This window comes from Leptonychotes weddellii, chromosome 13 (genome assembly GCF_054177405.1).
Source record: "Leptonychotes weddellii isolate Sample4059 chromosome 13, ASM5417740v2, whole genome shotgun sequence".
Lineage (NCBI taxonomy): Eukaryota > Metazoa > Chordata > Mammalia > Carnivora > Phocidae > Leptonychotes > Leptonychotes weddellii.
The window spans coordinates 4,072,072-4,091,153 of record NC_138381.1 but is presented as its reverse complement, the minus strand read 5'-3'; the positions used below and the strand labels follow the sequence as shown (position 1 = coordinate 4,091,153).

The 19,082-nt window shown below is 39.5% G+C and overlaps 1 protein-coding gene across 11 annotated transcripts in view; it reads left to right on the top strand.

Annotated features, from left to right (window-relative positions):
* ZNF407 (zinc finger protein 407) overlaps positions 1 to 19,082 on the top strand; it is a 518,640-nt gene that overhangs the window by 27,073 nt on the left and 472,485 nt on the right. For all 11 annotated transcript variants that reach the window (XR_014139532.1, XM_081801009.1, XM_081801007.1 and 8 more), the window contains exons 2-3: positions 726 to 5,474; positions 10,800 to 10,914. Coding sequence is in view for 10 of the 11 variants with exons in the window: in XM_081801009.1 (XP_081657135.1) it covers positions 785 to 5,474; positions 10,800 to 10,914 (4,805 nt within the window). In the remaining variant the exon portion in view is untranslated. The remainder of the gene's footprint in view (positions 1 to 725; positions 5,475 to 10,799; positions 10,915 to 19,082) is intronic.

Genomic DNA, 19,082 nt, shown 5'->3' with positions numbered 1-19,082 from the left:
CTTCATTAATCCTGCTCTCCTGCTGAAGTTTCCGTTTGTCATTAACCTTCAGATGGTACAGAATGGCTGTTAGATGAGGAAACCGGTGATTGACAGTGGGAATAGGAGGGGCTTTTCATTGGCAGGAGAGTTTGAGCAGGAATAGTGATGTGCGATGAGAATGTGCATGTTGTTAATTAGGGTATATTTAGAAAAATCGTGCTAAGGCTCGTTGCTGCAGGGGAAAAGGATGAAGCAGTTGTTTTTAAGTTTCACACTGGGGTTTAGGCTTTGGTTGGGAGACTGCAGAGGGGAAGGCCCGACTTCCTGGCTTGCATCACAGCAGTTTTGTTTAATCTGTTTTACAGATGGGGGTTTCACTGAAATGAAATTTGAAAAGACGGCTTCTCTGTTTAAAAAAAAAAATAGTAAGCTGAAATGTAGTAGTAAAGAGAATTGACTCATGGGAGTTTTTTTGCAAGCTTGGTTGGGAGCACTTCTTCCATCAGAGATGCCGTAGTGTTGCTTCCTGAGTCAGCATCATGGTGATGCTATTCCCCAGATCTGACTTCGTCCTTTTCATAAGGACTTCACACGTGCCATAGAGTACATCTCAAGATAAAGGAAATCTTGAGGCTATGAAATTTTTTTCATTCAGTGTGTCACTTTATGTTGACTTTTAGACGAAATATGTGTGTGTGTTCTCTACATTCAGAGGTTTAACAACGTGTTTATTTGCTGCACAGGTTATGAGTGCCAAGTGAGCTGCCCTGACGCAAGAAGCATCATCAGCACGTTGTTCACGATGGATACTGAGAAGAAGCCAGAGAATGATGAGGATGAAAACAGAAACAAAGAAGCAAAAGACTCGAGAAATTCTTCAACTAATGATGTAGATTGTGGGCCCGTATTTGATGTGATAGCAAATTCTTCAGAGAATTGCACCAGCAAAAGAGGTTTTTCAGAATCCTCACACTTTGGCAGTGTCACTGTGGTGGAAGACGGGAACAAACATGCTTCCAAACGAATGAAATTATCAGCCGAGGCAGAGCACCTAAAGTCTGAAGAGCAGGGCGTTCCCGGGCTAGAAACTTCTGAGAGCACAGTCCCAGAAGTGCATATCCCGTTAGGTGAGACAGCGAAGGAGACCCTCCTGAGGGAATGCCCAGATGGAGGCACTTGTCTTCCCACTACCTTCTCCCCTCCTTGCAGTTTTAGCACTGTTGATGCTGTTTCTCTGAAAGCAGACCCTGAAAAAAAGTCTGCTCAGGAAGTGGTTTCCCTTGATCCGGAAAGAGAATCTCCTTTCCCCCTGAAAGAGATCGGTGTTAGTTGTACCATGGGAAACGTAGAGACGGTTCTCAAGTGCAGCGTCTGTGGTCATTTGTTTTCTTCTTGCGCGGATCTGGAGAAGCACTCTGAGTGCCACACGCAGCAGTCGGAGGAGCACGCGTGCTGTCCCTGCGGCCACACGGCAGAGAGCGGCACGGCACCGCATGTGCGCATCAGGCAGGCACATGGGCCGCCCCAGGTCTTCTCTTGTGATCTCTGCGGCTTTCAGTGTGTGGAAGAAAACCTGCTGAATGCACATTATCTTGGCAAAACACACCTCCGGCGTCAGAATCTTGCTGCTCGTGGAGGATTTGTACAGATCTTAACAAAACAGCCCTTTCCTAAGAAACCATGTACCATGGGCACAAAAAATGTTCGCGTAAAACCAAGAGCTTCTAAACCAGTAGCAAAGACTGGTGATTCAAAAGGATTACGAAATGTTGGAAGCAAATTTAAAGATTTCCGAGGAAGCGTTTCTAAGCAGGGTGGAAGCAGCTGTGAGCTGCTTGTTGAAATGATGCCGTCGAGGAACACCTCATCAGAAAAAGTAGAGATTGTTGAAGAAAACGTAACTTCCCTTGCTATAGCTCGAAATCCTGAAAACCAGAGTAAAAGTAAAAAGTTAGGAGCATTGGTAAGCTCCGAGGGTCTCTTTGATAAATTAGAATCTACCAAAAATACCCTACAGGCAGCACCCAGTGTCAGTGCAAGCTCGAGACCAAGACCCGAGCGAAACGTCCTCACGCTGGGCAGTAGCTTCCGACGGCGAACTGGCACATTTACTTTAAAAGGCCAGGCCAAGAAAAGGTTTAATCTTTTAGGAATTAGTAAAAGAGGAGCTAATGACACCCAGAGGATGTATATGAAACACTTTAGAACCCAGGTGAAGACACGTGAGGCACAATCTGTGGCCAATCATGTAGAAATGAGTGGCGGTGTCCACAGTCTGTGTGTGACTTCCTCGGAAACCCCGGACCTGACGCAGGACAAAAGAAGCTGCCATGTTGTGTGCTCCTTTCACTCTGCGACCGTGAGGCCAGCTACTGATCATCAGATGTGTGCTGGTCCAGACTGTGGTCACGTGGCAACAAATAGGGCAGACGTGGAGAGCCACGGGGAGAGGGGCCCCATTGGAGAGGTGAAGCTTTGCTGTCAGGCGTGTGGCTTTTCCAGCACGTCGAGGGGGGACTCAGGCAAGCATTTGCACGACCACCAGCATCTGCACACTGCTGCTGGCCTCACCTGTCAGTGCTGTTCATTTATTTCTGAGAATGAACTAAATCTTAGAGACCACATGAAAGAAAAGCACAATATGGGTTTTCTTTGCGCTCCTTGCAATCTGTTCTTCCTGTCTGAGAAAGACATGGAAGAACACACAACAACCGAGAAGCATATTCGTTTATTGGTTCAACCAAAGACTTCCCAGTCATTTAACAGTGATTTGGCTTTACAAACTTTACCCTTAAGTACTTTAGAATCAGAAAATATAAAAGATCCTATGAGTGAGTCAGGTAAAGCAGCTCAGGAAGAACCTGCTAAGTCCAGGGTAAGCCATGGGCATGAAGTGAGGCATTCAAGCAAGCCTCAGTTTCAGTGTAAGAAGTGTTTTTATAAAACGCGGTCTTCCACTGTTCTCACAAGACACATCAAGCTCCGGCACGGCCAGGACTATCACTTTCTTTGTAAAGCGTGTAATCTTTACTCGCTGAGCAAGGAAGGAATGGAGAAGCACATTAAGAGAAGCAAGCATCTTGAAAATGCCAAGAAAAACAACATCGGCTTAAGTTTTGAAGAATGTATTGAAAGGGTGTGTATAGGTGCAAATGACAAAAAAGAAGAGTTTCACATTTCTGGAAATGGAAGGATCGAAGGCCATGTAGAAGGTATGCAGCTACAGGAGCATTCCTGTCTTGAAAAGAGCCTACTGACTACCAAGGAAGCGCCACAGCCTGGTGTAACCACCAAAGAGGGTGAAGTAGCTTTGACCGCCACTCCAAAGAGAGGGAGACCCAAAGGTAACGTCTCGCGGACATGCTCTCATTGTGGTCTCTTGGCCTCTAGTATTACCAACCTGACCGTTCACATTCGACGAAAACACAGTCACCAGTATAGTTATTTATGCAAAGTGTGTAAGTATTATACCGTAACAAAGGGAGATATGGAGCGTCATTGTGCCACTAAGAAACATAAAGGACGTGTAGAAATAGAAGCAAATGGCAAGCAGAGTTCAGATATCATTGTTGGCCCCGAAGGGGGCAACCTTGAAGCCTGTAGAAAGACTGCCACCTCAGCAGGTTCAGATGAACTTGCTAACAGGTCAGCAGAATCAGATACCTCCACTTCAGAAAAGCCAGTGGCAGAGCATGGAAATCCAACTGAAGTCGAAATTGAAAATGTATTTCATTCTACAGATGGGGAAGTCAACAGTCAGCTTACTGATAAAAAGGAACAAATGTCTCTAGAACCAGAGGACCCTCTCCAGCAGGTGGATGCATGCTCTCAGAGAGATGTTACGGGTACGAGTGATAACAAGTGTGTACACTGTGAGTTTAACGCTCACTCTTCTGCTTCTCTAGAACTGCACATAAAACGGAAACATACAAAAGAATTTGCTTTTTATTGCATGGCCTGCGATTACTATGCTGTGACTCGTCGAGAGATGACTAGGCATGCAGCCACAGAAAAACACAAGTTGAAAAGGCAGTGTTACCTGACCTCTTCTGACGTAGAAGCAAATTCTGCGGACGTGTCCAAAAATATCATTATCCCTGAAGAGCAGCACCCACACAATTCTGAAGAATATCAAATATTATCAGACCAGCCATCTGAAGAAATTCTGAAATCTAAAAGTACTGTTGATTGTTGTGTTTTGGATGAGGATGCTAATCTAGACGTGTCTAAGGTCCTCCGTGCTCCCACCTCTGTAGAGATTGAGACTGAAGAAGAATCTAATCTCAGTGAAGATCATTCCTTTTGTGAAACTTTCCAGCAGCCCTTGGCCAAGGATAAAGCTCTGAAACCTGAGGAGATGGTGTCCCTTAATATTTCCTCTAATTGTGGCTCCCCAGGCAGATTTCAGAATTCAGGAAGCTCAGCTTTGGATTATGAGGCAGTAGAGAGAGCCCACAGTACGTTGAATGACCGTGGCGATGCGAGCATGCTCAGTGAGAGCGATGTTGGCCAGGCAGGGGAGAATGCAGATAAAGCCCTTAGCAAACATGGATGTCCTGGAGGTCTCGGGGGAGGGCATCCGGCTGACGGCACTGTCCCTGATGTGATGACAAGGACAAGGCAGGAGCTAAACCTGGAGAGTGGTGGTCAGAACGAAGTTGGGAGTGTGCAGAGTTCAGAGGATTTGAAAGATATCCAAGAAGACGCTGTTCTGGAGAACAAGGAAATTCTGATGAATTCCCAACGTGAAACGAAAATTATTTTGGAAGAGGATGGTCCACCTTCTGATAGCACAGTTGAAAGTAATGATGTTTATGAGACTATAATCAGTATTGATGACAAAGGACAGGCCATGTACAGTTTTGGCCGGTTTGATTCTTCCATAATAAGGATAAAGAACCCTGAAGATGGAGAATTGTTAGACCCGTCCGAAGAGGGTCTGGTAACAACAGGCGTAAGGATTAGTGAGTTGCCCTTAAAAGACTGTGCTCAAGGTGTGAAAAAGAAGAAATCTGAAGGTAGTTCCTTCGGTGAATCCACACGAATTCGTTGCGATGACTGTGGCTTCTTAGCAGATGGTTTGAGTGGACTGAATGTTCACATAGCCATGAAACATCCTACAAAAGAGAAACACTTTCATTGTTTACTGTGTGGAAAATCATTCTACACAGAGAGCAACCTCCATCAGCATTTGGCCAGTGCTGGTCATATGAGAAATGAACAGGCCAGTGTAGAGGAGCTTCCGGAGGGAGGGGCCACCTTTAAATGTGTCAAATGTACGGAGCCCTTTGATTCAGAACAGAATTTATTTCTACATATTAAAGGGCAGCATGAAGAGCTGCTCCGGGAGGTGAACAAGTACATAGTGGAAGACACTGAGCAAATCAACCGCGAGAGAGAAGAAAATCAGGGAAACGTTTGCAAGTATTGTGGGAAGATGTGTCGAAGTAGCAATTCGATGGCATTTCTAGCACATATTCGCACTCATACAGGTATGTACCCTTCCGCAAACCTGTGTTGACATATACAGTGCAAACGAAGGATAAAATTGGGATGTTTGTTCCCATCCAGATATGGAGTCCGTGCTGCCTTTGGTTGTTGTCCTTCCGCCTGGCTCACGTGACCCTGCTGGGTGGCATTCTGGACATCTGCCCTAAGTCAGTGTGGACATTTAACATTTCCAAAGTTAATTAAGCCTTAGTGATTCCAAGGCAGGTTATTTGACAAATTTCTTTTCATTTTATCAAAAAGCCTTGCCCCCCTGATGCCTTTGTTAGAGTCCTGTTTCTTAACAGCTTTTCAGTTGCTTCTGAGTCCTAATTGTTTGGTTTTCCAAGGTAGCTATTAAGGGGCACGGTGGGTTTCAGAGGACATATTAAATGGCTTTTGAGGAATGAAATTATAAAAATTTTCTTAGAATTTTAGGGATTTAAAATTATTCATTGCCAGATGGTTTATATTGAAAAGCGTAACTCCCAGGCAACAAGATTCTACTTTCAAGGATCAGAATTAGTGAACACTTTTCAAAGTTAGTATGTCCTGGGGGTTTCGTTTTCATGAAGGCAGCGCCTGATTTAGTTTCTGTGCTCTGTCAAATGTAGTGTTCCATTTTAATGTTTAATTTGGGGTGGAAATTTTTTTTAAACTTTTTTTTTGTGGAAAATGCATAAGCCACTGTTCTAAATTTATGTAAAAATTCACTGCACTGTTTCTATAAACCTGCCATACATTCTTTATTTTAAATAGACAGCTTTTCTAAATCATTGTGCTCTGCTTAGACAAGTTCTGTCTCCATGGTTGAATTTATGAGTGGATTTGAATAATAAATTCACATTTCAATGAACATATTTTCATTAAAACTGTAAGGTTTATTTTACTGTACTTTTAAATAATGGCTTATTATTAAAGCTATACTTTAAATTCATGCAGTTTTTGAAACTTAGTGCATGGTTACAAGGAGGAAGACAAAAGAGTATGAAACATTACTAGTTTAGGGAGATTAAAGATAGATAAAAGTTTTTCATTGAAGAAAGTAAGAGGGCAACCTGCATAAGATTAATCAAGGTAAATACAAACATTGTACTGTTGGTCCCAATTCTTCACGCAGTGGCGCTGTTGTTGGGGAATAAATCCAAACACTGATTTCTTGGCGTTATTAATACCTCTGTTAGTACTGTGCTCACTTTATGGAGTGATCTGGCTTTTAGAAATCAGGCTTGTTCACATGTGTAGAAGGTATGTACTTTTTTAACATGCCCTCTAAAGGCAGATAAAAACTGAATAAAACTAAGAGGAAGATGCTAATGGACCTCTTTTTAGAATTCTTTATGCAACTGTCTGGTCAAGACATGTTGCTTATAATTGATGTGTCCATTACTTGAATTCTCTTGTAATTATAGTCAATAAGTCTTGTAAATGTGTTAAAGCTCACTAAAAGCATACAAATTCAAGAACAGAGTAAGGCTAATAATTTAAAATAATCAATGTAGGCATTTCAGCACTTAATTTCCCTTGTGTGTTGATAGCTGATCATTCTTAATCCATTAAGATTTATTTAGTCGTTTACAATGCAAAATAGGTTTGCACTGGTCACTTGTGCCATTTGAAAACGTCCACTAGGTTAAGTGCAGAATGTAGTCCATTAGTCTTCCTTGACTATATGTATTAATTGCATTTAAAATCAAGTTAATGTGGATGTGAAAGTGAGGTAACTATCAATATGTGACAAAGTAACCCTACTTATATAAGTTACATCATTGATTGTAACATTTAGTAAAAGTTAGCATACTTTTTAACATCTTCTGTTGGGTTTATCAGCAAGTACATTTTTATTGTGTTCCGAAGCACCACAAAGAGCCCCGCTCCTCCGGACACAATACTAGTCTGCCATTTCAGTTTTCAAGCCACTTTTTGGGGGATGTTGTCTCCCAGTTTTGATCCAGGGTTTTTTTTTGTTTTTTTTTTCTTCTTTTTTCCTTGGGCATCTTCAAATGAATTGCTTTTCTGATACTTTGCTTATGTCCATGAAGTAGTAATGCAGAGACTGTTATTAATGGTTAACTGGAAAAGGACTTACTCTTCCAATCCCTATTTTCATATTTTGTGATTTACTGTATATTTTATGTCACCTTTTCTTCCCATCCTTAGCACGATGAAAGTGGCACTCTAAGAAATAAATGAGTTTTGGTTTTCAAGAATTGTAGGAAAAAAGCACCACGGAGTTTTCCTGTGCCTTGGCTTGTGTGAAGTCATTAGCATGCGCAGAAAGGGCAGTGTTGCCTCTCCCCTTATATCAGGGGTGCGGAATCAGCTGTTCATTTTCTCTCCTGCATATTCTGTCGGCTAGAGCTTTCCTTTCCTAAGACATGGCTAGTGGATGTCATTAGACTAGAAGACTGTCAGAAGCCCTTCACTGGATGCTCTGAGTGCACGGGGTCACTTGTGCTCTCTGGAAATGTTCACAAGCAGGGAGATAGGGAGTTGTGTGACTTCACTGAAAAAGTCTCCTGTGAGGGCTGGTAGTGTTTAACTTAATACGCATCTGACAGTTTAGAAGCTGAATCCACTTGAGAAGAGAGGGTGAGGAGAGTTGGTCCGTTGATTCCAAGCCTAGGGAGGGCCTGGGCTCTGCTCTGTTCACTCTTCATCCCCACGCCCCACACAGAGTGGGCTCAAGGTGTTACTTAGTGAATGAATGAGTGAAGGACAGAATGAAGTGGTCAGCGGTTAGGGAGGGTTGTAGCATCGAGGCTGTTGTGGAGAAGCATTAGGTGATGGGTTCTATACACTCTTTAAGACCTACAGTTTGAAGGTCATTTTTCTTAATGTTCACCTCACAACCATGTATGCATAGCAATTAGCCATGAATGATGGTGAGGAATGGCTGTTGTAGGTCTGACTGAAGACTTAGTTTTAAAAATCTTTGGAATTCTTTTGGTAAAATTGTAAGGTGCCGGAAAGCCTAGAGAGTGTTTTTGGTTTTTTCCCTTTCAAAAAACCTCAGAGGCCAGATTAAAAGAAGAAAACCTACTGTGGATAATGCTGTACCCAGGAATGAAACTATTTAAAATAATATTGACAGTTTATAATAATCACGGTACACTTGCAAGGAAGATAAATTTAGAAATACATGGCTTTACAAATTTTGCCTTATAAACAGTATGCCTGGATTCATTTTGGGATGTGCCTAGCAGGCTTAAAACTGGAAACATTATTAGAAAAAAGAGGACCTTTTTTTTTTTTTCCCCCTTATGCAGGAAAGTATTATCTCCACTTCCTGGAATTTTTATGGCACAGAAAGGAGATGTTAACACAGTCTGTTCTGAATATATGATGTGAAAAATAGTCAGGACCTCCTGATTTCTGCGCGAAAGCAGTCAACAGAATAACTCATTTATGTGTTGTCAACACACTAGCAGACTAGCAGTGAGGAACTAGAACTTTCCACTGAGGAGCCACGTGGAATAACGTGAAAGGTCTGCACCCAGGCCGTGGCACCTGCGCTCACACACGAGGGACTCAGCTCAGTGGCAGTGTAGGGGGACCCTGACGAAAACCTACATCCACAGGAGATTTGAGATGCTTTCACCAAGACTGTAATGCAAATGTTGACGGCTTTATTTTCTTTGGAGTCCTGATGTTATTGTTAATTAATAATTTCCTAATTGCCTTATTACCTTTAATGCATTTCAATTTAAAGTGCAGGTAAATTGGTTCTCTCACTCTTTTGTTTTCTATGTCCCTTTATAGAATTCTGTGTCGAGATGAAGTGTTTCCAGGTAGTGATAGGCTTAGTTTTATCAGAATCATTTAAATAAACTGTAGTTTCTAATGTGATTGATAGAATGTGATTGCTGTAAGCTGCAGTCTCAACCTGCTTTTGACATTTAAACATATAAAGCTGACTAGATATAACCATTCAGGTGCTAAATGTATTTTACATCTACTTCTAACAGTAGAAATGGAAGTATTAAGAGATCTGGCTTTTCATTGTCATTGAACTGTGAAATATTCAACCTTGTCTGCCTGTGCTTAGTACTGTTGACTTTTTTATTTCTGTTAGAAGATTAAAATTAAATGCTTCACTTTTTTTGTCAGCTTTTGGGAATTAAATTGAAATTTAAGACTCTAAAATTTTTTACTGAGTGCTTCAATTTCAACAAAGTATTCTTGGAGGATTATTTTTTTCAAGGACACTGCACAAAGGTTCATTGATCAAATATGATTTATTGCAATTTTTTTTATTTGAGCTCTTTTTTGTATATTTATTGAAGTTCACATATATCATATTCTGTCTAACTATATTAGAAGAGGTATTTCACCAAATAGGTACTAAACATGATACGAAAGATCTGGAAACATATTGTAGTGATTTTAGACTGTGATTTTTATGATTTTGATTTGAGGATTTAGTGGTTAGAAAATTGAAAAATGGTATAATATACATGTTGCACTTAAAGGAATGTTGCTTCTCATTAATGTGGGTACTGATTATCTGCTAGTAACTGTGTTCCAGTTACAATCTATCTCTTCCTGACACTAGGTTTGTTGATGCTGAAGTTATTTTGTTTTCTCATATTTGAGTATAGTTTAATCTTTGTGAAATTTAAAAAAAAAATTGTGGTACTGTGCTTTTTATGTTGAAATATTTGTTCTTGAAATCAATAAATAAAATGTCAGTACTGCTGGTTTGCAGAATCATCACAGATTTTTGACTATAAAATGATCATAAAAACAAATAACTTATCCATTGTATATTCTTACATTGTGTGCTATTAAAATAGTAACGTAGTGAATCATTTGGGATAAATGTCAGAAAAAAAATCTGAAATGCCTTTCTTAATGTGAGTAAATTCAAAGCTGCAGAAATATGAGGAAGGGAGCTGGCCACTGAGAAATTTATTTGATGATAAATGTACTTTATAAAATATCAGCTACTCTGTATGTATTTGTTTTTATAATGCTCCATTTTACATGTTGAATGACTTTAAAAGATATTTTTGCAAATTGTTAGAAAATATTTAAAATTATTTAGTTCATCTTACCTACTTAGTACTGCTCAACTGTATCACTTTTGACTTTAAATCTTAGAAATGTTACTGCAAGTTAGGAACACTCACTGAAACATTAAAGTCTTCTTTGGCGGAATAATTATGGAATGCAGGTCTATTCAAGTTAGAAAGGAATGCAGGTATTCCATTTTGGGGCCAGAAATTTCTAAACAGATGAAAAGTATGATTTAAGATCTAGGCCTCTTTTTAAACTATCAGTAATGTATTATTCAAATTCAAATCATATTTTATGTTAAATTTACTTAGGATCAAAACCATTCAAGTGCAAGATATGCCATTTTGCAACAGCTCAGCTTGGCGATGCCAGAAACCATGTCAAAAGGCACCTTGGGATGAGGGAATACAAGTGTCACGTCTGTGGGTGAGTAAATTGAAACCATCTCTACTGTGGTGAACCAGGAAGCATGTGCACGATAGCCATTGTTTCAGAATTCAAAACTGATATGAGTAAGAGTGGCTAAAATTATGCATGCGTATCCTCCTTTCCATTGTTATGGTAAATTCCTTAAATACAGTTATGACATTCTTCTCCCACTTCTAATCCTCTACTGAAGATGAGCAATTTTATGGGCTACAAGGTCAATTTGAACCTGTAATCTGTAAATTGACTAAATTATAGGATGTTCATTCACATTGCCAGAGAGAACTGTAAATTCCATTTAAAGACATTTTAAAAAAATATATAATACAGCTTTAGGAGTATATAAGTGTGGTTTTTTTTTTTTTTTTCTTTTGCTCTACTGCTTTAATTTTAATCGTATTAATGGCTCTTTGGATAGACTGGACATACTCCATAAGGAGAAAGGCAGAAAAAGATTTAATTTCAGATGGCTGGTTACTGATTGTTACAGAGATGAAGCTTAAATAAACAGTGTATAACGTATGTTTTTGTGTAACTTTATTTCAAAACTTGCTGTTTTCCATTTTTAGTTAACGGCTCTTCCTCTAAAGAACCATTCTCGGTGTTAAACTGTCACTCAGATGTGTTGCATTTAATAGGAAGCCCTGAGATGCCTTAATGCACAACTAATTAATTTAGCAGAAATGTTTAAAAGGTTTTAAAATGCCATGACATCTACGGTACATCACAGGACATTCAAAGCTGGATTTTAATACCCTACCTCTGATTAAAAATATATTTTAATGCTATTAATCTAGAGAAGTTAGCACGTAAGTGCATCGTATGAAAACACTTTCTGTGAAACCTGAGAAACCTGCAGTTCTTATGGCTGATTCCCTAAGTACTGCAGGTTCAATTCAGTTATGCAATGTGCACACATTATGGTAGGTTTCCTTTTTTAGGGGAAGATTCTTCTGGTTGGTACTACCGAGTAAAATATCTTTTAAGTCAAAAACAGTTTCTGTCTTTTGTTGGACAGTACATTTTATTCCAGGATGTCGTTGCATTTTTTGACCCTTAAGATAGTTTTACAAATAACTTTGCAAGCAGTTTTATTAACCATGGTCTGTGATTTATTCATTGGCAGAATTGATGGTTCAGTGACTTGCAGCTAAAGTAAATGAAGATGAACCTTTGCCCTAAAGCCCCCTGAAGATCAGTGGGAGAATGAGTTTTGTTGCTACTGATTTTAGCTGCGAGGGTCGAGTGCCAAATGGTTCATTTTAATTGCTCTAGGCCTTGGAATTTTAAAAGATACCTCATTTATTGTTTTTTACCATATGAGTTATAGGAAAGAGGAAGGGCCTGACTCCAGCGGACATTTGCTGTTAGGGGGCAATCAGCAGTTTCTTCCTCATTTCTTCAAAATAATTAAGCAGCTTTTGCATGCTCTATTATTAGAAATCTAATTCCATCCATCCTTTTTTTTTTTTTAATTAGGGTTACTAAGTCTGGGGAAGGGGAAGAAGAAACTTTATCAGAGAACAGTTTCTGGCATAGGTGGAGTCAAAAACAACACATGATCGATTGGCTCTGATTGTCCAATTTAAATAGCGCACACTTTGCCTAGCGCACACTTTGCCTAGCTCACCGCTTACCACACACCACTGAAGTGTCACACCAGTGGTTTACGTATTTGGTTCCCAAGATAAAGAATTATAAATACAGAGAGATATATTGAGTTTCATACTGCTGTCCTAGAGGTCTGCGGGTGTGTGTGCACGGAGAGAAAGCAATCTAGATTTCAAAATTGTATCTTTTAGCATTATGGTAGTCATTGAGTTTTACCTGACTTTGAAATAATAGTTCTCTTAATTTTTTTAAGTGGAATTTGATTTAAAAGTGATGTAACGATAATTTGCATAGGGTAGATATTTTCACAGTGATGCTAAAAGTTCTGAAGGATTGCAGTAGATCGAAGAAGGCCTTTTGGTCTCTGGAGTTGAAACAGAACAGTAATGAGTTAGAACCCTTTAATGGTAAAGAAAAAATTTCATAGGGCATCTGTATTTCGTGTGTTTTGAAGGGATAGGGCAATATGTAGGTTAAAAGCTAAAGTGAGAAACATAGAAGAAAGCAAGAATTGGCTATCAGGTTCGTGGTGGTAGAGAGCGTTGGTACATTAACATTAGTGACAATGTCAATTCATTATCATTGATGGCTAAATAATCCTAGAAATGCTCAGTGGACCTATTAGTTCCTGAGCATAAGCAGCTCATGCTGCGTTTCTTCATTAGCTTTCATCGCTATAAATTTTACCTTTTAAAAAAATCATGCTTTAAAAGGTGACGTGATCTTTCAGGAACATTAACTCTATAATTTTGTCACAAACAGAAGGTCCTGCACTGTGTTTTTCTTTCTGCAGTAGTCAGTACCTTCATCTCTGCCCCTTAGGATTTTATGAATAACCTTTTCATTACTTGAGTTGCAAGAGATAAACTGTTCTTCAAAGAGTTCTGATTGAGTAATAATGTATAGAAATAACGGAGCAGGCACATTTTAAAAATGAAATTAATGCTCACACTGTTATATTATTTTGTCTTAGTAACCTCTTGCTTTTCTTGAAAAAAACATCATTTTATAGTGAAATTGATGAAAATGACAGTACGTTTTGTTGAATTGAGCTCAATATTAATGGTTTAGATTACTTGTAATTGACTTGTTTTTCCTATCTTTATATACGAAGGATGTAGATGCTCATCAACTATGTATCTTGAATACTTTTACTGAGGCTTAGTTTGACTTGTGCATTAGCTACTCCCTTAACAAAGACTGCCTTTTAAACTTTTACTTCAGTTGTTTGGACCCACACTGATTTTCTTTTATCTTAAAATTGAGCTTAAAGATTCATTTTCTCCACTTCATCGGCAAATCCTAGCTACGGTATATCATGGATTTAAGTTAGTTTGTAAAGCATCTGAATGTGTTAGATGTCTAATTCCTGTCAGGTAGCTAGGGTTCAGAATTCAGGATTTCACTTGTGTTTACCCATGCTTTATGTGCTCATGTTGCCGTAAAAATTTCAGAAATGTGTTGCTTTGCAATTCCTGTTTTAAGAGCCTATTATTGATAACTTCATTTAAAAAGCCTTTGATTTTACTTTCACTTTTAGGACGAGCAGTTTTTGAAGAGTACAGTTTCCTAAATGTGATCTCAGGAGGAATTTTATACAATATAGGTGTATTTATAGTGAGCACTTAATGGGCAGTTCATATGAACATGTGCTGTGGGTCTGACATGGGGCGAGTGAGGTGAGAATAAGAATAATAGAAAGCATCTCGATACAGAAGTTAATAATTTTGTTGGGAACATATGCTTAAAAATAGGTTAAACACACATTTTTACTAGATTAATGTCTACTAAAAAAATAACTTGAAATTTCAGTGGCTTACAGATACCATGTTTTGTTAGATCTTTTTAAATTTAACTCTCTCTCTTTGTATATGCATACACTTAATAGTAAATGTAATACTGTCAGTAATAAATAGTAATGATGCAGTGCTGTGCCTTGGTGTACACCTTAATTAACGTGCACTTTGTTGTTGGTCTCCTGGTGTCAGGAGGTTGTTCATCTCCTGTTTGTTATCCCCATTGTACAGATGGTAAACTTGAGATTAAAAGTGTTTTTAGGGATGGACTCAAATTATGCAGTAGTAATGGTAGACCACTGTTTTCCTTCCTTTTAACTGTCCCCTTTTTTTTTTTTAATTTCTCTGCTTTTTGCAATATCTGTTATTTTGCTTACTGACTTTAATTTCTACTTATTTTTTTCTCTCTAGGTTGTTTGCATCAGAATGTAATAACTGTAACTTACCTCCTTCCAGCCCCTAGCCACTTCTGTTTTCTGCTTTTAAAAAACTTGCTTGCATGGTATTTTCCTTTAACATTGTGGTATTCAGTTTGTTTTTGTATCTCTTTCTCTGTTCCACTTTTCTCATATTAGAGCGTTGTTTTAAATGATTTTGTTACTCTTCTCCATTGTTCTTTATGTGTTGATAATTTATTGCACTTGGGTGATTACAAATTGAACATGGTATAATAGAATTAGGTGCCTAGACAGATGAAGATACTGTCTTTTCATTAGGACAAGAGGGGTAAAAATTGATGAGTTTAGGTTACTGTTTTTGTTTTTCATGGCCACTTACTTAAAAAATAAAAAAAAAGAGAGTCAGTAGCAAACTAGTAAGTGGCCTGTGATCTGCATAAACCTCAGAGGTGCTAGCTGGGTGCTGCCTGCCGCTCTTCACAAGGATGCCAGGACGCCTGGTCTGGGGATTGGGTGATTTTTCTGATTGACTTCCTGTGTGTCTGGTCTTGAATCTTGTGTGTAGAGTTCAGTAGTTGCGTAGAACTTACCGAATCGGGAGAGAATAAGGGCATTTTCTCAATCTGTCACCTCCGGGTTCATGGAAAGATTCTAGACATTTTCTATTGTGTATTAATGTGCTTATGAGCTGTTTATTCTTATTTGGTTTAAGAAACCTTAAATAGAAAGTTACTAATGCAGTGAAACTGTGTGTGTGTGGGGGGGGCATTACCTAGTTTTTGTGCATTAGAAGGGATCTCTATGTAGATGATTATAATGTCACTTTCTGACCTTTGCAGCTTGAATAATTGTAAATCATTGCTTCATAATGTGTCAGAGAATGTCTGTACTAGGCAATTAAATGGCAGAATATAATAGACCAAATTATTGCCTGTCATGTTTTCAACAACACAGTTAGTATTTGAGTTACACTTAATCATTACGTGCATTAGCAACTTCATTGGAATCCAGCTTCAGGCTGAGCATGAAATACATTACATTATTTAAACCTCTAATGGTACAAGTCATTTATTTGTGGTGAAGTGTACAACACGCAGAGTTTCATAAAGCAAGGAACACTTGAGAGCTTAATTTATCCAAATCAAAGTCTAAATGCAGATAAACACAAGTGGCAAAAATTAGTAATTTTTATAGGCTGGAAATATTTAAAAATACATGGTTGTGGGTAATTGTAGGCAGCAGGAATAAATTAAAATCACTATTTTTAGTCTGTTCTGAGAACTAAAGCTGTGTATACCTAAATCATTAAAAGCACCCTGGAATTGCATTTTAGCTGAACAATTAATTACACCCATCATATCTACAGATGTATCCAAATAAGCATTTGGTTCGGGCTGGTTGTTTTGGCTAAAGAGTTATAGATAGAAAAAGTTTGTTTTATGCTGTGGCATGAATTATGCTTGTAACAATGTAAAATGCAGCATCTCTCAGTTTTGTAAAAAATTTAAATTAACATTCATATACTCATTATAAAGGGTATATTACATATTTTATCTATATAATATTTTAAAGCTTTCTGTTTAATGATATATTTTTGCCTTTAGTTTGAAATTTAGAAATGCCACGTAGTGATTACTGTCTCTCTTCCTGTCAGTGAGGAATACAAAATTAACATTGTTAGTTTATCCCTCTGGTGCTCAAGTCCTTGAAATACCATTTAGTGAATGAACATTGTTTTATATATTTTATATACAAATCACTTTGTAATCTGAACGTCTAAAAGATATCTTAGTTATAATATTAAAGTAAAAAGCACTCTTTCTCAGATACGATTTCTGAGGTATTTTACAATGAACTCTTGTAAATCCAGGAGAGACTTGGGGTAAGATTAGGACAGTGGAGGAGAGACAGAAGGAGGCTGTGTCTCCTTATGGTAGGGGACTTTGCCACCACCACACCCTGTTCTCAGATTTGTAGTGGTGTTTTCTTGAATTTTTGTCATGGAAGAGTGAGGCATAGGTTTATTTCAAGGCAGTATGTATGATCAACCTGTAACGAAATAGAGCACATTGTCATGTCTTGGTGTTGTAGTTGAAAACACTGGCCTGAGATCTTTTCCAGTGAAAAATTCATATCTCAGTGACTTAAAGTCATTTTTGCTTTATTTTTATTTTAAAATGGTTTTGTGGCGATTTTAAAATCCAGTTGTGGAATCTTAGGATTCTTTAGCTCTCCTGATCCATACAGTAGAATATAGGGAGGGCTGGGGGAGCCAGTCTTCTGGGTTTCCTTTGCCTGTCCTATGATTTGTGTGTGGGGGGGGGGCGGGGGGGTGTTAACCTGTTTTCTCCTTCCCTCTTCCTGCTCATGTGTTTCTGAAAGTCCTTTACTTTCTGGAGGGTTTTGGTCTTTGATTTGTCTAAGGCTGAGTATAGGAGGTGTTGGAAATGTAAATAGGAGGGAAGCATAGCCCCTGATTCAGGGACTCACTTGTTTCCTGTTGGGCACATTCTTCAGAGTTTCCTCTCTGTGCAGACCCAGTGACCCGCCAGTGCAGGGGCCTTGCAGTCATGTGCTCCAAGGAGGACGGACAGACAGGAAGACGGACACACTGTAGGAGTAAGAGCAAGGACAGTGGTCCACGGGGAGTGCTTGGGAGCAGCAGGAAAAGCTTCCTTGAGAGGTTATGTTTGAGTTGGGTCTTAAAGGATGAGGAGGTATTCACAAGGCTGATTTGGACCTTTTTAGTAGATGGAGCAAAAGAGCAAAAGTAGTGAAGAATAGAAAGGTGCAACATGTTAACGCTGCAGGAAATTCCTGGAGTCTAAGTGGCTGGTGGGGTGAGTTGGAAGAGTTTTAAAAAATGTTGAATAAACATTTAGGGAACATCACTATGTGCCAATGCACATAGTCTTTAGGGTTAAAAAGATCAAAATAATACGTGCTTCAAATGGATCGAGAAAGCTCAGGTAAAGAAAGAAATGTCCACGTCTTGCTGGACCAGTGTGGAACGTTACATTTCATCGGGTAGCTAGCATTTGATACACAGGTGAGTGGGAGGTAGAGAGCCGGGGGCAGCCCATTTGAGGTAGGGCTTGGGGATGTTCAACAAGGAGCGTGGTGTGTTCAGTCCCCGAGGGGACTTTAGCCCTGCCAGAGGTGAGAGTGGGAAGCAAGTAGCGTAGCCCCGGGCAGCTGGGCGAGGCAGGCCGGGCCAGGCCCCAGGCCTGTGCCCAGCGGTGGTGGTGAGCGCTGGCCTTGCCCACTGCTTTCTGCCCCTCCTTGACTTGTCTGCTTTCTTCCAGTTTTCTGGACTGTGAATAGTCAGAGAAGGGAGGGGAGAAGGTGGAGAGCTTGCAAAGAAGGCAGTCACTGCTGCAGTATCAAGGGGCATTGGCCAATTGGGAATTGGCCGCAAAGTGATTTCTGTGAGAATTTCAGTGTTTGTAATTTTAATTAGGGATGCTATTGATTGTGGATAATTGTAATGAAAACAGGTTGATAGCGGTTCTGTAGAGCCTAAGACAGCATAGTTCCAAATAATAATCATAAGGACGTACAGTTCTGTGGCCATGCTCCAGACGTCTGTGTGTAGCCGGCACATCGGGCATGGTTGTGTTTCCATGTGCAGTTCATGAGGTTGGGCAGCGGAAGCTGGGGTGGGAAACTGTCCGTCTGAAAATACCTATGGTTTAGTAATGTGCACTCGTCTCCTACTTCGTAGTCCTCGGGTGTTTTCCTTGTTTCCAAGCCTGTGAACGGTTCAGGTGCCCATGGGCTCCGCCTCCATGTCCTGTCTGCTGCTCCCCCTGCTGCCCTTGTTCTAGCGTTTTGGCAAGAATGAGCACAAAGTCTTTGTACCTAACTCCCAGCGTGCCAAGGAACGCCAGTTCCAAGCACATCCAGTGCTACTGTCCAGACACAGGAATTTTTAGAATACTGTTTTTGTAGCGCTGTTTCCATTCAGTTATAAAAAGTGCTGTTTGCTGCTGAGGCGCTATAGGAATATATTGAGCTGGACTGGAGGGTGGTTGTTCTGAAGGACTGACAGAGTTAGTTAACATCGTAAATACACTGTTAGGTTTACGTGTGGTTCTTGAGGAGCTGGAAGATCCTTCCTATGATACCTGCCTAAGTGTAAGCTCTTCCTTCCTAATCTATTTTAAAAGTGCTGCTGTAATGAAAGCGGCCAGAATGGTCTCGTGTTGTTAACACGTCTGGTAACTATCATGATCCTATTAACGAATGAGCATGCATTTTTAATATTGTGGCCAGTCAGTGCTTCAAAACATAAATTTGCACTGGCCTGAACAATTGCTGTGCATTTACATACTAGAAAGACATTTTAGTATCCCCCACTGGA